Raw genomic sequence first — 19,985 nt, 5'->3', positions numbered from 1 at the left:
TACTTGATCATCAGTAACATGATGGAAAGGGTCGTCAACAGAGCTATTAAGCAGCACTTGCTTGGCAATAACCTGCTCACTGACACTCAGTTTGGGTTCCACCAGGGCCACTCAGCTCCTGACCTCATTACAGCCTTGGTTCAAACATGGACAAAAGAACTGAGCTCCCGAGGTGAGGTGAGAGTGACTGCCCTTGACATCAAGACAGCATTTGACTGAGTGTGGCATCAAGGAGCCCTAGCAAACCTGGAGTCAATGGGAATCAGGGGGAAAACTCTCCGCTGGTTGGAGTCATACCTAGCACAAAGGAAGATGGTTGTGGTTGTTGAAGGCTATCTCAGCTCCAGGACATCACTGCAGGAGTTCCTCAGGGTAGTGTCCTCGATCCAGCCATCTTCAGCTGCTTCATCAATGACCTTCCTTCCATCATAAGGTCAGAAGTGGGGATGTTTGCTGATAATTGCACAATGTTCAGCACCATTCACGACTCCTCAGATACTGAATCAGTCCATGTGCAAATGCAGCAAGACCTGGACAATATCCAGGCTTGGGCTGACAAGTGCCAAGTAACATTTGTGCCACACAACTGCCAGGCAATGACCATCTTCAACAAGAGAAAATCTAACTATCGCCCCTTGATATTAAATGGCATTACCATCACTGAATCCCCCCACTATCAACATCCTGGCCGTCACCATTGACCAGAAACTGAACTGGACTAGCCATATAAATACTGTGGCTACAAGAGCAGGTCAGAGGCTGGGAATCCTGCAGAGAGTAACTCATCTCCTGACTCCCCAAAGCCTGTCCACCATCTACAAGGCACAAGTCAGGAGTGTGATGGAATACTCCCCACTTGCCTGGATGAGTGCAGCTCCCACAACACTCAAGAAAGCTTGACACTGTCCAAGACAAAGCAGCCACTTGATTGGCACCACATCCACAAACATTCACTCTCTCCACCACCAACGCACAGTAGCAGCAGTATGTACCATCTACAAGATGCACTGCAGCAACTCACCAAGGCTCCTTAGACAGCACCTTCCAAACCTATGACCTCCACCACCTAGAAGGACAAGGGCAGTAGATACATGGGAACACCACCACTTGCAAGTTCCCCTCCAAGCCACTCACCATCCTGACTTGAGAATATATCACCGTTCCTTCACTGTCGCTGGGTCAAATCCTGGAACTCCCTCCCTAACAGCACTGTGGGTGTACCTACACCACATGGACTGCAGCGGTTCAAGAAGGCAGCTCACTACTACCTTCTCAAGGAGCAATTCGTGATGGGCAATAAATGCTGACCCAGCCAGCCAAGACTACGTCCCTTCAACGAGTTTAAAAAAAAGGTCTGAATGACCAACTGGCCATGAGCTGCCTGTGGTGATTGTCAGAGTGTCAGAAAAGCTCAGTCCCTGTCTCACTTTGTGCAATGTGATTCAGACACTAGAGAAAGATCACAGAATCACAATGCAGAAGAGGCCCTTCGGCCCATCGAGTCTGCACCGACACATGAGAAACACCTGATCTACCTCCCTAACCCCATTTACCAGCATTTGGCCCATAGTCTTGAATGTTATGACGTACCAAGTGCTCATCCAGGTACTTTTTAAAGGACGTGAGGCAACCCATCTCCACCACCCTCCCAGGCAAGATGCCTGTTAAAACCACCAATTTCAGACATTGGGCCTGCAGTTGGACAATGAGAAACATGAGGGAGATTCATTTGGAAGAAACTGTATGGTTCTGATGGACCCCCTCAGTTCAAGGTCAGGAAGGGATGTTGTGCTGTTTAAGCCTCCCTGTAAGATAAGATGAGGCGATGCTTCGTGTTACATGATGAGCCCTCTTTCCCTTTCTGGATCTGAAGCCTGATGGTGAGATTATTGTTGGGCGAATTGCCGGCTTCCACCCTGACTATACCAGTACTTTATACCACCGCAGTACTCAGGGCAGTTTGGGGATTCCCAGTTCTGCTCACTCAGTGATGCGCGTCCAGTTTCGGCAGATTTTCTGCCTTAAGTCTTTCATTTATTTTTCCCCTTTGCTCCCTTGTAGGAATGCGACCTCTGCAGCTATTGGGCTTTTATGCAGTAATCTCCCAAAGCTAGGAAGCCTTTGCCTGGTTGTGGTACAGTAACTTGCGAGGCGGAGTGGGCCTTGGGTTTAGTGGCAACCTTCCTACCTTTTGTTCAGAAGCTGGGGGTTCAACCCTTGCTCCAGACAGTCCCGGTGTGTGGAAGCCGCACTTCCAGCTCGGGATTCTGGTCTGACATCCAGCGGGATACTCACATCTGTTGGGAGTGGTGCCTGTCTCCCCTACGCTCCCCAGCCCCCTCCCTCCCTCACCCCCCGCACCACCCATCACCCCCCTGATCTCCCCACTATTGTATGGGCTGTGGGAGCCCTTAAGATACTTGCGTTACATCGCACTAATCACCCTATTGGCTGGTATAAATAAGGTTATGGGCCATGGAGGAACACTGCTGAGGGTTGCCAGACTGTCCATCAGCCTGTGGATCCTTCACACTCCTCTGCAAGGGAGCTACAAGAACCATAAGCTGGTGACACGTCCGGCCAAGTTCCGACTGAATAGTTGCTGCTTCAGTGACGTGATCCCACTGCCAAGCAAACTGGGGCAGGGCAGTTTATTGCTGTTGTGACAGCTGTTCCTGCCAGTCTGTACCCAGCGTTTTCAGGGATTGCCCCAGGATCTGCGCCCGGCCTCGGCTGTCAGCTGTGGCTAAGTGAGTAACGCTCCCACCTGCGAGTCAGTCCCACTCCAGAGCAAGTCGTCCAGGCTGACACAACAGCTGAAAGAATGCTGCGCTGTGCGATGTCAGCCCTCTGGAATTCCCTCCCTTCGACCTCTCGACCTCCTCTCTGACCCTCCTCAAAACCTAACCCCTGAGCCAATCGACCCTCCAAACACCTGCTCTTTTGACTCAGTGCTCCGATTTATCTGTCACCTGTCTGAAGCACCTTGGGGCGTTTCTGCACATTATAAATAGATGTAGATGCGCATTGTTGCAGAGACGACACTTTAAACCAGACAGAAGCTTCAAGGCAATGATTGTGTTGTTTCAGCTGTAGGAAAACGATGCCAAGCCATGCTGCATGTTACTGAGTGGTGGAAGGGGGATGGTGAGGAACATCCAACTGAAGGACGTCCGTTTTGTACCATGTGTTTGCATCATACAAGGACCTAAATCATGACTTCTTATCTCCAGGCTTCCCCAACAGGGAAAAGCTGACCCGTCCGCTGCTGAGTGATGTCCATGACATTCAGGAACGTACAGTTAAGAGAAACCGAAAGAAAATTTACCAAGTTGATGAGTTCAACCATCAAACATAGAAGCAAAAACTTCACCTGTGAAAGGTTTGTGGGGGGAAAGGAAGGAATAGGCAGGCCACGTTATATTGGAGAAGAGTGAGACGGCACAACAAGAGAGACCTTCATTCAAAGTAGCGCTTGGCAAATCCTTTCATTGCACTTCACAGCCAGTAAAACACCTCTGAAGCGCCCTCACTTGTTATGTAAGGCGGCTGCCAGTTTGCACAGGACAAGATGTCACACAAACACCAAGTGAATTCAATGGCTGCTTAATCTGCGTTTGCTGCTGTTGATTAAATGTTGGCCAGGACAAGAAAGCTGAAGCCTCTTTGGAAAGTATCCCTTAGATCATCTGCAGCAGTTCATGACCAGCTCGCCACCCGAGCTGTACTTTCACGTCCCTCCTTATTGCCCAGCGCGACTCCCTGGACCTTTGTCACACACGTCCTGACTCGCCCCTTTACCAGCTGCTGCCCCAGAGACACCGCTCATCCTGGGAAACCCCCAAGAGGACCGATCACAAGGTGGCATGGTGGGCTAGAGATGGAAATTGTGTTTCGGGGGACACCGAGATTTTCCTTCGATGTCCTTAGGAGTTTGTCATTCGTTGGTTGAATATTAATTAACCAGGTTATCTTGTTGCATTATGTACGAACAAGTGGGGGAGATGAAGTTTTCCTGTGAGGGTTTAACTGCTGTTGTTTTTTTTAAAAGTCTCGAGGGTAGTTTGATTGTTTTTTTAAAAAAATGTACTGTCTGATGCTGAGTGACAGGTCACTAATTCAGTCTCCAGGGACAACCGGCATTATAAAGCGCCTGGCTGTCTCTGACATATTGTAAAGTTATGGGGGTTCACTTCAATCGCTGCTTTGTCATGCTGACAGTCAACTCGAATCAGGACTTTATACAGCGAGGACATAGCCTATTGTAGCCTCTGCTGGTGGAAGGGTGTAGGGTAACTTCAACCCCTCTGTTCCGAACAGCCTTTCCATTCAAATGATGAACCTCATGATCATAAAAAAGAGCCTTCGAGAGAGGCCATCAAAGGAGGCTTCGGGGTCAGGTAACTTTCCCAGAGTCTGTGACACTGTTACAAAGTGGTTTTGCCGCGATTTTGACATTTTCTGTCGCTTTTTTAGTGTCTCCTGTGCGATTGATGATTGACTTCCTCTAAGTCATGTGAACGTAAGACTTGAAACAATTCGATGAGACATTGGGGTTTAAAGAGAATCCAGAGGGGTAAAAGCTGCATTGTGCAGTGTCCTGTTGTGGGAGGGGGACCTGAGAGTCGCGTACAGCAATCTCCATAAGTCAGTGCTGTCGCTTTGTGGAGATGGTTACAGCTTTTCAATGGGAAAGTAGGTCAAGCAAGAGCAGAGATAGCATCAGCTTCTCTTGTTCACCTCTTATTGCCAATGGCACAATGGAGACCTGAGCACATCTGCCCTCCCTCTCTCTCACAGGCACTGTCACCTCTGAGACAGAGAGTTGTGAGGATGTGGTGGTGTAGTGGTATTGTCACTGGACTAGTGCTCCAGGGACCTGGGGTAATCGTCTGGGGACCTGGGTTCAAATCCCACCGAGGCAGATGGTGAAATTTGACTTTATAAAAGTCTGGTGATTACCACACAACCATTGTCGATTGTTGTAAAAACCCATCTGGTTCACTAATGCCCTTTAGGGAAGGAAATCTGCTGTCCTTACCTGGTCTGGCCTACATGTGACTCCAGACCCACAGCAATGTGGTTGACTTTTAACTGCCCTCTGAACAAGGGCAATTAGGATTGGGCAATAAATGCTGGCCTGGCCATGAATAAATAAGAAAGCAGAACTCCAGGATTTGAGCACACAATGCAGGCTGACACTGAAATACAGTGCTGTTAAAGGCACCATCTTTCAGACCAGCATCATGCTGCTCAGGTCCTGACAGATGAAAAAAAAACATCCCACGTCACTACTCAAAGCACAATTTTAAAAAGCAGCGAGCTCACTCAGCGCCCTGATTAAAACTCGTTCCTCATCTGGAGCCCTGGAAAACAGATGAACGTCTTTGTTCATCTCCTCCGCTGGAAGTGGAGTCTTCTTGCCTGCATCCCCAATGTGAAAGAGGTGCTCTACCTGAGCTGTCCTGAGGATCTGATGAGGCTCTTTCTTTGTCTCAGTCACAGTGTCGCAAAACGAGGAGCGTGACCAAGATAATTTCTATGGCCTCGTCAATGTTCTCGGTCTCCCTCTGTAGCCCTGTACTGAGGTGGGAGTGTTGGTGTTGAGTTTGGACGCTGAGTCTAATCCAGCCCCTATAGCCACACGTGCGTTTTAAGGAGTTGAGAATGCTGCCAGATTTTCCTTTTGTCTGGCCCAGTGTTCAGAGAAGAGTGCAGATTGAGTGCTGGACATCGGGATGAAGCTGATGAAAGCTTCATTTCCAGAACAGGCCACTGTAATGGGAACTTGGAGCACTGTTCGAATGGGGAAGGGCGGAGCTGCCTTGGCAGTGGGGGTGCCCATTAAAAATTATTGTTTGAGATTTGGAGGAGCAGCTTAAAGATCCAACAGTGGCAAAGCTTAAAGCATAATCATTATTGTAACTGCTTAGAACATATTTCAGTTTGAAAGCTGTTTCAACAATGTTTCCCTGTCTCTTTCTCTTCTTCGTCACCCCCTTCTCTGTCTCTCTCCCTCCCCCCCTCTCTCTCTCTCTCTCACACCTTCCCTTCTCTCTCCCTCCTTTCTCCCTCTCTTTTACATCTCCTGTTCACCTTCTCCCTTTTGTGAGGTCTATTTGGACTATATATTGGGAAGACACTTGTGAGGATTAGCGTTTTTTTTGGGAACTTAGTGCTGAAGTCAGGCGAGCAGAGGTCAGCTGCCAAGTGCCACCTTGCTATCCCGTGTCACGTTCTGATTGTTGTGCTGCTCCAAAAAATGAGCAAGCAAAATTGTAACATCCACAACGTCAAACGTAAGGACGATTGGAAAACTGGAAGAGCAAACACAAAGACCAGGGCACCCTCTCGGGCTCCTCCCAATCATCAGTAAAGTGATAGAGGGAGTCCGCAGACAGGCCATAGGTCACTTGCTCATCCATAACATGCTTCTCAATGCACAGCTCAAGTTCCATCAGAGTGATTGAGCTTCAGAACTCATTGCAGCCGAGACGCAGAGTCCAATTCAAAGAAAAGTGCCAGAGCGCAGATGTGACCAGCTGTCCTTGACATCCAGGTGGCATTCAACCAACTATAGTGCCAAGGTGCCCTGATAAAACTGACATCAGTGAGCATCAAGAGGGAAATCCTCCAGTGGCAGTAGCCATACCTGATGGAAGTGAAGGTTGTTGTGGTTGTTGGAGGTCTGTCTCATTAGCCCTAGAACACCTCTGCAGGCCTTTCTCAGGTTCAACCACATTCAGTCGCTTCATCATTGACCCTCCCTCCATCATAACACGTGAAGGAGCTTTCTCCCGATCATCTCCATTCACAACTCTTCTGAGAATGAAGCAGCCCCACCCGCACAGCCTACTGTAAGAGCTGGATAACATCCAGACTCAGGCTGGCACATTTACAGCCAAATAAGTTCCAGGCAATGATTTTCAAAGAAGGGGCTGGTGCAGCCACCTTCCCAACATTCAATGGCATCACCCTGGCCAATTCTGCCACTGTAAACACCCTGCAGTTTCCCCATTGACCAGAAGCTGAGCTGGGCCAGCCATACTAAACACACTGGCTGCAGAACAGAAACTGAATCCGGGTAATCTGCAACATGTGACTCACGTCTTAATCCCTCAAAACCATCCCGGCATCCAAATGGCTCAAATGCAAATTAAGATGGAATAGTTAGGAGAGAATGTGATGAATTTCTGGAGCCTGAAAGAACTGGAAAACATGATGAGTTGAGTGCTTGATATATCAAGAAAGATGGGCTTGATAGGTGATGAAAGCGGTGTTAAACCAGACCCTTGTACACGAGAATAGTTCTAATTAAAAGAGGGGCATGGAGAAAAGATATTCAAGTATTAAGGCCCGGCACGTTGTGAAGATAGCTGGTGTCACAGTGTACACTCTGTCAACAAAGGTAAGTTGGGTCCAGTTAACCAACTGAGTTTTGATGGCAAGTTGTCACATTTAAAGGGTGGCTGTTACAGTTTCAGGGACTCAAAATACATCAGCTGAAAATGGTTATTCAAGACAAGTTATGTCATCATATCATTTGTGGTTTGCCACACATTTCTTCCTCATAAACCAATGCTACTTTTGGACTTCTGTGTTTCCTAGTTCTTCCCTGTTTACAGGCAAGGAATCCAGCAAGTACTGACCCTGCAAAGAACTCACTCAGGCATGCTCTCCGACAACATAACGATAGCTAGCGTTTAACTTAAAGCATTTAATGTAAAGACTCTGGGGTTAATGAGTTCACATTGAAACGATGGGAGCCTGTGCTTTTGCTACCTTTGCCCTGTTAGCCTGCGTCTTGTTCTGTTGACAGGTATGGCCCAGCAGAGCAACTTTCCTGGGAAGATGGGGTTCGCCAGCGGCAATCTTTGACTCTTGCCTCACCGCGTTCCTTCCACCGTTTCTTTCCGGTGTCTCCCGTTGAGATTGGCCTTGTGTTTTTAACCTCTCCTTTCAGAGCTTCCAATTGTTCCACCGTTGGCCGTTTCCTCAGAGTTTAAACATGTCCTTGTGCTTGTGATCATTCACAGAACGGGCTCAATGGCCTCCACTTGGCTTCTAAGGAAGGGCACGTCAAGGTGGTGTCCGAGCTGCTGCACAACGGCATCGCCCTGGAGGCCGTGACAAAGGTGAGAAAGACCAGCGCGGGGGAAGAACCTATAGGGCGGTGGGGGCTGGGCTGGGAAATGGGGCCAGCGGTTCAAAAGCCCATAGGCTTCGGCAGGACCGACGGTGGGTGGGAGGGGCTGTGAAATTCCACCCAATAAGTGCAGCACCGAGTGGGGAGAAAGCTGCTCAGTGCATGGAATGTAATAACGTGACTTCAACAAATGTAAGATTCGTAGCATGCGTTTTGTGCAGCACTGTTATGGACAGTCTTATGACTGCAATATGCCCGTTGAGGACACACCTGCAAATTGCACGATCAAAGCAAAAGACTGCAGATGCTGAAAATCCGGAATAAAAACAGAAAGTGCTGGAAGTACTCAGCAGGTCTGGCAGCATCTGTGGAGAGAGAGAGAGACACGGTTAATGTTTTGAGTCAAACATGACCTCACCTGAGCCTGAAAGAAGTCACACGTGATTAAAATTTCCACTTTTATTTCGAGGATTGTTAAATGACCCTGCGTTGCTTGCTCTCATACTCAAACGTCTGCCCTTGGCCTGCAGTGAAACCCAACACCAGCTGGAGGAACAGCACCTCATCTTCCGATTAGGCACTTTACAGCCCTCCGGACTTAACATCGAGTTCCCACAACTTCAGAGCATGAACTCCGTCCCCCATTTTGATTCTCATTTTTCACCATGTGCTAGCCTGAAGCTTGTTTTTCAGGTTTTTGTTTCCAGACAGGGCTGTTCATTATTCCTCTGTTCACACTGGCACTGGACAAATGCTTCGTTTCTTTACCACTCCCTTTGCCTTTTGTCCCATCACATCTTGGTTATGTAACCTCTCCTTCCCTCTCCCCTATCTCAAACCTTTCCTTTTTGTTCTTCCTTCCCCCCTCCTCCCTTTCAACGGCAAAATAAAAAAACCCCCTCGCATTTCGAACTTTCTTCTGGAGAAGAGTCGCATCCAAGCCGAAACATTAACCGTTTCTCTCTCCGCAGATGCTGCCAGACCTGCTGAGTATTTCTGTTTTTATTATGCAACATTCACAATACAGCCGCTGCTGGATCGGATATGGTGCAATGCCATTACTGCTGTGGTTATTGTGCTTGAGAATACTGTGGTGTGTATAGGGCATTCATGCTGACTGAATCATGCAGTGGCACAACAATAGACTACAGAGCACACTGAACTGAAACTCCTACAGATATGCAGAGCACTGATATCAAGATTCATGCAGTGTAGAGAGATAAAACTGCGAGAGGACATCAGGTACCATACAATTTTAAGGGACAGACAGGGTCTCCTTTTGGATCTGTTTTAAGATCAAACAATAAAATGAAGAATTATTCCCTTCAGCATACTGTTTTTGTAAACTTACTCCCCTTGTGAAGACAGTGCTCGTTGCCCGATTATATTGCAAACTGAGCAACAGCTTAACCTGGTCTCCAAACACATGCACTTTGCAGTGGAAGAGACTACACAGTGGTGATGAGAGGAAGCCTCTGGCTTCTTTTTATCTCTCTCTCCAGCCCATGTTGAACTGATACACCTTGGAGCGTCCCAACATCTGTCCAATCAAGGTAGCCAACATGGCCCAGACTGGGAACTGGGCCACTCCAGGGCTGTTTGAGTGCTATACAGCTGGCTGCCTTATCCCTAAGACCTCTGCAGAGCTAATATCTATTTGCTTTGGTTGGTATCGTTCTCCCACATTGAAATCCTTGCCTATTAGATGAGTAATTGTTTGTGGAACTTTTACCTTCCAGAAAGGGAACACAGCCCTGCACATTGCAGCTCTGGCTGGACAGGAACAGGTCGTGAAGGAATTGGTCAACTATGGGGCAAACATCAATGCTCAGTCCCAGGTAAGAAGCAACTGGTTGAAAAGATACTGCCAAGGCCCCAGGAGGACATACACTCCCTCCCGCTCACACCCAATTCTTTTACAAGTGTTGCCACTCAAATTGGGGTCAAGTCAATTAACGGCCCTTCACTCAATATCTCACTGACAACTCGACTGAGATAGGGAATTCAAACCCTCTCCAACTTCCAGCCAGTTCACTACATTGGTAAATGAAAAAAACACAGATAATAGAATCCAGGATCTGGCACATGAAATTCTGAACTCTGAGGTGACATTGTTGCCTTGTTTAGCTTGACCTTATTTATAATGGAAGCTCTGTAGTTGCTGGGAAGATTTCCTGTCCTTTAAGGCGAATCAAAGCATCACACCAGACACTGCAAAGCTAAAATCTTCAAAGTAACCAGGAATGATTATCGACTGACAAACCATAGTTTATTATTGCATATAAATATATAGTCAAAGCAACACAAGACGAGGCCATTCAGCCCAACCAGTTTGTACTGGCATTTACCCTCTTGTGGAGCAAATAGTTCAAAACCCCTTTTCTTTCACTCACCTTTTTGGTCTCATCTTGAATGTCGACATATTTCTGCCTCCACTATTAACCCTGGAAATGAATTCTAGGGCCTTGCAACTCTCTGTGTAAAGGTGTCTCTCTTAACCCTTTATTCTAAATATCTTGCATTTCGTCTTTTCAGGACCCCACAACTGTTAGGAACAGTCTGCTTCCCTCAACCCTGTCCTGCCCTTTCATTATTGTAAACACTCCTATCCGATCACCCCTTGGTCCAACAAAAGAGGGAACTGATTTTTCGAGTTGCATTTGTGTTCCCACATACTGGGCAGCATCCTAGTGAGCCTAAAACCTTCCTCCAGTGCAGAGCCCAACACTGCACCCAGTACTCGAACTGAACTCTTATTGTTGTCCTTTATCTTCCATACCTCTTTCTTCTGATTATGCTTTAGCTTTTTTTTAAACAGGCTCACCAACCCAAGGCAGTGTCTTTGTGAACCTTTACCCCAAATCCCTCTACTCCTCCACAGCAGTGGTCATTTCCATTCAGAGAACAATTACTGCTGTTAGTTTATTTACCTCACAATTGCTGACCTGGAATTACTTTGCAACCATTCCTGGTTCCCTATGTTACCAATTCGGGATGCTATTCTTTTCGTTGAAGGGGTTTATTTTGTATTATCAATTGGAAAATGTCCCTGGAGGAATGGTAGTGTTCCTGAGGCAGCCTCCATCAGAACTATTGAACCAAACTCAGCTTCTCAGCTGTTAACAGAAGTTTATTTATCTTTAAAATGCATTAAATTCAGTCAACAGCCAGCTCCTGCATTCGTGTCAAACAACTTATCAGTTGTTTAGTAGAGATCCAGTGGGAAGAAAGGAAACTGATCTGAAGTTGTTGAGATCCAAAATTTCTTGTTTTTCGTAAATGCAGAACTGGCCTGTGAGGGTGTGCTGTTTCCAGGCTACACAGCTTTAAGTAGAGAAATTGGTGTGGATCCAGTCCAGAGACCATATTGAGTATCTGGACTAGATCCTGATTTTGTGTGATTGTATGTGTCACTTAAAGAACTCGCCGCAGACAAGCAATCACTTCCATCAGGGCTGAGAGCCAGAGTAGTGAGGAGTTTTAACAATGGAGATCAGGACCTGATAATACATTATGTATTCCCATTATCCCATCAAATATCCCCAGAATTAATGCACGACAGGTTACATCCGGAGTAGCATTCCCACTGCATTATTTCATCTCAAGTATTAGTGCACAAGTGTTAGATACAACAACAATAACATGCATTTATATATCTTCAGCATAGTCAAAAGCCCCAGGGTGCTCAACAAGAGCACATCAGTGAAACTTGTAGCCACACTGAGCCACACAAGGAGATATCAGGACACGTAGCCAAAGGCTTGGTCAAAGAGAGAGAGAGGTCCTAAAGGAGGAGAGATTGTTAGAGTGGCAGAGAGGTTTAGAGGAGGATTCCAGAGATTAAGGCCCAGACAGCTGAAGGCATGGCTTCCAATAATGATGCGATTAAAATTGGGGATGCTCAAGATGCCAGAGTTGGAGAGCGCAGAGATTTTGAAGGCTCGTATGGTTGAGGAAGGGTACAGCAATAGGCGAGGGACATGGGTGTATTTGAAAACAATGCCTCAGTTTTAAAATTCTCCTCATTGTTGGAGCCATTGTAAGTCAACAAGCATTGGGGTGATGGGTGAACAAGATTTGGTGTGAGTTAAGATAAGAGCAGCTGAATTTTGGATGAGCACAAGTTTAAGCAAAGTGGAAGATGGGAGGCTGGGTAGGAGAGCAATGGAACAGTCCAGTCTAGACGTAACGAAGACATGGATCAGCAATAGATGAGCCAAAGGGACAGAAACATTAACAATATCAGCTTATGTGGGCCAGGGTGGGAACCTGGCTGCTCAGCAGTCTGCCGATAATTGAGTTGAGGGATTAGCAGGTGTATCCAGTGCATAAGATGAGTTTGGAGAGAGCATGGCTGAAGATGAGTTCGAGTCATGTGTTCAGGGCTCAGGCAGTGGGGAATATTCAAGGAAGTTTGGCCAGGTGGGTTAGGGGAAGAGAGGGAATCAGCAACAAGGATGGCTTCAATCAGTCTAGGAACTCTTCTCACATCTTATTGGATTAAAGAGTGGAGGAAGATGGCTTGTGATGGGATAGAGAAGCAGGGGCTATCTTTGCCTTCCTGAATGATCTTTGAATAGTGACGAGTTTTAGCAATGGAGATCAGGACCTGATAATACATTATGTGGCCAGATTTGATGATGGATCGTTCAATGACTTGTCTACCATAGATGTTCAAACCCATTGGACTTAAGGGAAGGTAATGAGGGATATCATTCCAGGGAGAACAATTTGGGCAAGAGAGTGTCAGTGCTTTACTGGAGCCAAGAGCATCAAAGGTAGGAGAGAAGTGATGTACCAGCTCAGTAGCTGCACAACTCTCATGGTGAATCCAGGACCAAAAGCTGGCTAGTTGGAAATTTGAAAGTAACTTGAGGGCGAATTTTCCCAGGCACGGTTACAGAAGAAGACGAGGTTGGGAAGAGGATGTGGATACAGAACGATGGAAAGAAATGATCAGAGATTGTCCTATAGCCAAGTAAGATGGTGAGATTGAAAGGTTGGTTGTCAATGTGGGTTAGAGAGTTGATATGGAGGGAGGAACGAAGGATATTGAACTCAGGACAGAGAGCAAGAAGAGTTAGATGAGGTTGAAATCACTGAGGTTGAGAAGTTGCTTGGTTCAAAGGCTGAGGGAGGAAAATAAGAGGATATCTGAGGGAGTAACTTGGTGTGATACTTGGTACAGAACAAGGATTTTAAATGAGAGACATGAGGGGTGGACCAAGCTGAGGAAGAGAAATTGCTGAATGAACAGGGAGACAGACTGAGGTGCAATTTACAGACATGGGCTATACCAGCACCATACTGTTTGAGTGTGGCTGCTGGTGGAAAGCAGAGCCAGACAGAGAAAGTTCACAGAGGATAAAGCTTGCTCTGCACTTTCTCATCAAGCCCTCCCAGAACTAATACCTGACAGGTTAGATACAGAGTCAAACAGAATAAAATATTTTATACTGCCCAACCTAATGCCCCAAGGCCAGGATCCATACAAGATGACTGCTTCATGAGGCATTTCCAGGACAGGTGCAACTTCAGGGCATGCTGTGGAACCAGCTGAAACCCGGAAAGTTTTGAGTAACAGTTTGGGAGCAAAGGGAAGTTATTGTGAGTATTTATTAGCTTAACAGCATAGGAACCTCCCATAAGATCCATCATGACATCAGGATCTTACTCAGCAATTGTGTGCACGATGGCCGTGAATTCAATGTCCAGTATCACCAGGTACTGGAGCATTGCACGATGTAAAAAGGTGCAGGAGGCTTTAAAAGTCAGAGCCGAAGATTCTCTATCTGGCGACAGGCTGTTAGGGTCTCATTGCCAGAGCATGTGCCTGACACTATACACAGGAACACGAAGAGGCCATTTAGCCCTTTGCTACTGTTCCACAAGTCAACAAATAGATCGCTGGCAGCAAGGTTCAGATTGGGCCTGGCCAGTACAAATCTCCATGCTGTGTGAGGGCTGCCAGTGTGTAGGAATGACTGAGTTTGCCTTTATTTTCCCTGTCAATTCTCCCCTTCCTGCCTTGTCCTGCTCTGTGGGGTACCGTTCACCGAAACTGAACCTGATCTTTGACCTTGGTTGGGATTGGCGGCTCCTCACCTAGCATCCACGCCTGTGCACTTTTCAACAGATAGCAATCAGCTTCAGGAACCTTGGCCAACACTTACACCTCCATTCCCCAATGGAAAGGTACTGAGGCCAACTATAGTTCCTCCCCTACTCCCCACCTCCCTCCCCCAACCTGCTGTGCCGGACGAGATCAGAAATGAGGAATGGGGGAAACATGTTGCCTTTCCTGTGTTCCATATCTCTCTCTCTTTCTCTAAGGAAGAAATGGGTGAAATGAGGCTATGTAGCTAAACGCTTAGCAAGTGTGCTTTTTGTACTGTTGCAGTGATGTGCAATACAATCTACATTGGGAATGCATCTAATCTGATGCAAAAAGAAAATTAAGTACTTCTCAGCATCAGGGACACCATGATTGTGAGGCTGATGATTCCAGTAGGTATTAAATATTGCACATTGAAACGAATCAACTTTCCCATTGCTCCTAATCCTCTGTTCCCTGTCTATTGGAGCGTGACTCCCTGTGATGGATCCTGATAGATGTTTTCTGCAATCTTAATGCATGCCTGAAGTGTTCTGTTCCTGAAGTGCCCTGCTTTAGTTCTGCAGTGCCAGCAAGAATCTCTGGCTACATGCCTAACCTCCCTGTATGCAAACAGCAGTACCTCAAAACAGGTCTGCTGTCATTTTTATAAAAAAAAAAATGCTTCTCTTTCATCCTCTCCCATACCCAAGCTGCTTGCAAGTGATACCTTCTGAATGTTATTGTGGCGGACTTCATTTCGTGATTTCTAGCACACCCAGTGCTGTTCTGCTACTATTGAATCCAGCAGAAAATTGCATTCGGACGTGACAGCCTCTGGCATGTTGATCCCCTCACACACACCATGCCTCAGGTGAAGTGCTACTTTTAACAGAGAACTGGAGAATGCCTATTTTTCAGGAATTAATTTCTGCTGGGAGAATCCCAGCAATCTGTGATTTTGAAATGTGTGATTCCCGGGAATGAGATGTGGATGGTGAGCTGTTAACTATAGAAAGATTGAAGCATTCTCCAGTTTTCATTAAAATGAGAATTCCACCTTGCTCCAGCCCTCTGTTTTGTTTGTTCTCTCTCTCTCTCTGTAGTGTCTACTTTCACACAGACCAGAATCATCCTCTGTGCACAGGGTTATTGGTACTCTCCGGTACTGCTAACTGGCCACTGTTTGAGGGTGAGGAAATACTGGCAGTAAAGACTCCTTCAAGACAGCACCATCAAACCAAGTCAGACAGGGAACACTGACTGGATGAACCATTGCTGGAACAGTCCTGTGTATCATTTGTAACTGGACCTTTAGTGTGCTGTGCATGTATGGCACTAGCTGAGATACTCAGGAAGCAACTAGCTGAAGACTAAATGGTTAGCTTTTGAGAACTGTGAGATGCACAGGAACCTTTTCCTCCTCTTCCTCCTCCTCCAAGTACCTGGCCCTAAAAGGGCATTGGCGACCTTGGACTCCATGGATTGGTCCATGATTATGATTGGCAGAGTACTGCAGTGGTACAGGTTACTCATTAAAACCTAAGCGTCCAGAGCTGGTGTCAGCTCCTGTAAGTGCACTGTACACACTGAATAAAAAGGAACAATTCATTCACTCAGATCATGTAAAATTCATTCATCCACACGTCACGTAAAGTGGGCAGTGTGTACACCCACTGTCGGAATGGAATCCTTTTAATGAAAAGAGTAGATGATTTGTCTGACATTCTCAATGTGCAAACTCTCAATTTGTGACTGTTGAATACCGCAGAGCTTCAGTAATGTCTGATTGTTTCTGCATCGATTGTCTTCCACACAGAAAGGATTCACTCCACTTTACATGGCTGCTCAGGAAAACCACCTGGAAGTTGTTAAGTTTTTGCTTGAAAATGGTGCCAACCAAAATGTTGCAACAGAGGTAAGTCCTGATCGTTCACCTACAAACGGCCTACTCCCTGCCTAGAGGAAGGTGCTTGGGTGAATCAGCAAAGCCCTCTTCTCACTCCTAATATCTTCATGAGTGTCAGCTTGGTTATACACTGTACATGTGTGTGTGTGTGTGTGCGCGCGTGCAATTGCACGTGTGTGTGTGTGCGCGCTTGTGTGTGTGTGTGTGTGTGTGTGTGTGCGCGCATGTGCACTTGCACATGTGTGTTTGTGTGTGTGCGCGCGTGTGCACTTGCACATGTTTGTGTGTGTGCGCGCGCGTGTGCACTTGCACATGTGTGTGCGCGCGTGTTTGTGTATGTGTATGCATGTGCACTTGCACGTGTGTCTGTGCGTGCTTGTGTGTGTGTGTGTGCGTGTGCACTTGCACGTGTGTGTGCACTTGTGTGTGTGTGCGTGTGCCCTTGCACATGTGTGTGTGCGTGTTTGTGTGTGTGTGTGTTTGTATGTGTGTGTGTGTGTGTGCCCTTGCACATGTGTGTATGCGCGCTTGTATGTGTGTGTGTGTGTGTGTGTATGTGTCCTTGCACATGTGTGTACGCGCGCTTGTGTGTGTGTGTGTGTGTGTGTTTGTGTGTGCGTAAGTAAAAGTAGGACTTCAAGCACCACTCCAGGACTTGAGATCATAGTGGGGCTACTGTGAGAATACAACACCACTGAACATCATTTGTCACTTCCCTTCTGTGAAACAGCAATGGATCATCTGTGTGTTACATAGAATGAAATCAGAAACACACTTTTTGTAAATGGTCTTCATATCGCATTACAAAGAGTAGAGTCAGATTGGTCCCACCGGAATCATTCGTTTCACAATTCTAGCTGAGGATACCTGTCCGTCAATGGGATAGCAGTTGGAAAGTGGCTATTGTCTAAAGATATTGATTGAAATGAAGTGCATCAAAATGTCATTACCCATTAAAGGTCTCGGTGATGTATTATATGTCTTACACTTGAACTGTTCCTGAATTACACACTTAAAAACCCCTTGTCCAAACTCCACCTTGCTCACATTGAGCTAATGGTTTGTTTGTTTTTTGTTCCAGGATGGGTTTACACCATTGGCTGTCGCACTGCAGCAGGGACATGAGAATGTGGTGGCAGTCCTGATCAGTTATGGGACAAAAGGGAAGGTGTGTCTCCCTGCTTTGCACATTGCAGCTCGGAATGATGATACTCGGACAGCAGCGGTACTCCTGCAGAATGACTCCAACCCTGATGTATTGTCAAAGGTAAACTCGAGGTACCAACAAAGAAGACGGGTCTTTGGTGTTCAGAGGTAGTTTCCCAGAGAACAATCCAAACCTTTAGAGTAATCTGCAGGCGCGTGCAGAGAGTCTGGGTTTTCCAGCAGTCTTCAAAGTCATGCTGAATGGGTTCCTGAGGCTGGCAAGTTCATCTACACATAAAATGTATGGGTTACAGGCGTTGTTACCTAATCAATTTGGCTTCCCAAAACTTGCCTTCCTGTCTTAAGGGGTTAAATAGAATTTTTCTAAATTGACATTTCTGAATATATTTGATACTTATGCTTACCAATCCCTCTCCCTATCTCCATAACCTCCCCCAGCCCCACAAAATTCAGTGATCTTGAATAGAATAGAACAGAAGGAGGCCATTTGGCCCATCATTTCTGCACTGGCATTTTTCAATTAACTTAGTTTCCGTCCCCAACACTTTCCCCCCACCCCCACCATCTCCCAATTTTGAAAAATTCATTCACGGGATGTGGGTGTCACTGGCTGGGCCCAGCATTTATTGCCCATCCCTAGATGCCCCTTGAGAAGGTGGTGGTGAGCTGCCTTCTTGAACTGCTGCAGTCCCATGCGGTGTAGGTACACCCACCGTGCGGTTAGGAAGGGAGTTCCGGGATTTTGACTCAGCGACAGTGAAGGAACGGTGATATGTTTCTGCGATGTTTACTCCTTCAATTCCTTTTTGAAGGTTATTATTGAATCAGTAGCCACCCCGCTATTAGTGCATTCCAAATCCTAAACATTCACCATTTCATTTTATTTACTCTGACTCAGGTCTTCCTGATTTTGAATGTCTCTATCAAATCTCCTTTAAGGGGAGGTGGTGGCGCAGTAATCCAGAGACCCAGGGTAATGTCCTGGGGACCTGAACTCAAATCCCACCACAGCAGACGGTAGAATTTGAATTCCATAAAAATCTGGAATTATAAGTCTAATGATGACTATGAAACCATTGCTGATAAAAACCCATCTGGTTCACTATTGCCCTTTAGGGAAGGAAATCCACCATCCTTACCCAGTCTCGCCTCATGTGACTCCAGACCCACATCAATGTGGCTGACACTCAAATTCCCTCTAAACAGCAATTGGGAATGGGCAATATGCGCTGGCCCAGCCAGTGACACCCCATGAACTCTTAGCCTTCTCTGCTCTAAGGAGAACAACCCCAGCTTCTGCAACCTATCCACATAACCAATCCCTCAACCCTGAAACCAATCTCTTCTGCACCCTCGCCAAAGCCTTCACATATCTCAAATCCCTAACATCTGAGCTATAACCAAATGCCACCCCATTCCAGTACCATGCATTCCTTAGCCCTCCAAACTAACTCCAACCTCAGCCCCACTCTCTCCATCAAAATTGCTCTACCCCAACTACCCCACCCCCTCCTTTAAGACGCTGCTTAAAATTTACCCCTATGACCAAATAAGTGCTCTAGTCTTTGGGGAATAATAATGGTAAATAGCTCTCCTCTGAAGGCTCTTGGCGTGCTTTACAATGTTAAAGGTTTGGTCTAAATGCATCTTGTTGAGACTGTGATCACAATTTTGTGTTATGCGAACTTCTGATTGTGAGGAATCCCTCCTATCACTGGTACCCACCACTCCTTCCCCCCACTACCAATGCCCCACACCACCACCCTCCCCACCATGATGAACTACCCCCTGGACAGCTCACACATCATTCAGAAAGGATCTCTATGGGGCAGTTAAATGGCTGGATTGCTCCTGTGAGATTATTGCATTGTAAAGCACTGGACACACCCAGAGAGCCTATTAAGAGTTCTCTTAATTAACTGGGGAATGCTGAGGGAGTCATGTATTTCGACTGTATTATTTTTAACAGCAATTCTAGGCCCATTTGCCTGTTGAACCAGATGTGAAAGATTTAAGGGAGCACACAAAGAGCGAGGGACTCTTCCCAGTCTCCTGCCAACATTCCCCTCCTCAACTAACACCACTGCAAACAGATGACTGGCCCTTTATCCATTTGCTGTGTGTGAGATCTTGCTGTGCGCAGATGGGCTGCCACCTTACGTAACAACAGTAAATTTTCACAGCACTTTGAGTTATCTTGAACGCACAGAAAAGTGCTGTACAAATGCAGGTCCCTTTCTGTCTGGTCCCTTCCTGTGATCATGTCGAAGCTGTATACATAATCCAGCAGAGTTTCCACAATCAGCCATCCGGGTGGATTGTATTTAAAATTACGCTGGCTTTTTGAGGTGAAGTTATGGTTCAAGGTCACGCTCAAATGTATTTTCATGTCACCAAAGCAAAGAGCTTTCATAAACCAGCGCAGTCAGGTAGCATTTTGGAATAGCATTGTTTCTTATTTTTGTCCCACATTGGGAAGTACGCCTTGACATTTCTAAGAGTGGTAAGGTGATGCTGTTCTATTAACATAGCTGAAAATCGCCAAAAAACTGAGCATTTTTAAAGATGAGTTGTCTAGCCCACCCACCTGCAAATAACCTGATTTTAAATCACCAGAGTCACAGAATTGTTACAGCGCTGAAGGAGGCCATTCAACCCATCATTTCTGC

The 19,985-nt window shown here is 46.4% G+C and overlaps 1 protein-coding gene across 7 annotated transcripts in view; it reads left to right on the top strand.

Annotated features, from left to right (window-relative positions):
- LOC121289965 (ankyrin-1-like) overlaps positions 1–19,985 on the top strand; it is a 248,871-nt gene that overhangs the window by 86,227 nt on the left and 142,659 nt on the right. For all 7 annotated transcript variants that reach the window (XM_041209988.1, XM_041209986.1, XM_041209983.1 and 4 more), the window contains exons 3-6: positions 8,037–8,135; positions 9,886–9,984; positions 16,060–16,158; positions 17,231–17,416. In XM_041209988.1, the coding sequence (XP_041065922.1) occupies positions 8,037–8,135; positions 9,886–9,984; positions 16,060–16,158; positions 17,231–17,416 (483 nt within the window). The remainder of the gene's footprint in view (positions 1–8,036; positions 8,136–9,885; positions 9,985–16,059; positions 16,159–17,230; positions 17,417–19,985) is intronic.

The sequence above is a fragment of the Carcharodon carcharias genome, chromosome 17 (assembly GCF_017639515.1).
Source record: "Carcharodon carcharias isolate sCarCar2 chromosome 17, sCarCar2.pri, whole genome shotgun sequence".
Lineage (NCBI taxonomy): Eukaryota > Metazoa > Chordata > Chondrichthyes > Lamniformes > Lamnidae > Carcharodon > Carcharodon carcharias.
This window is presented reverse-complemented; position numbering and strand designations above follow the sequence as displayed.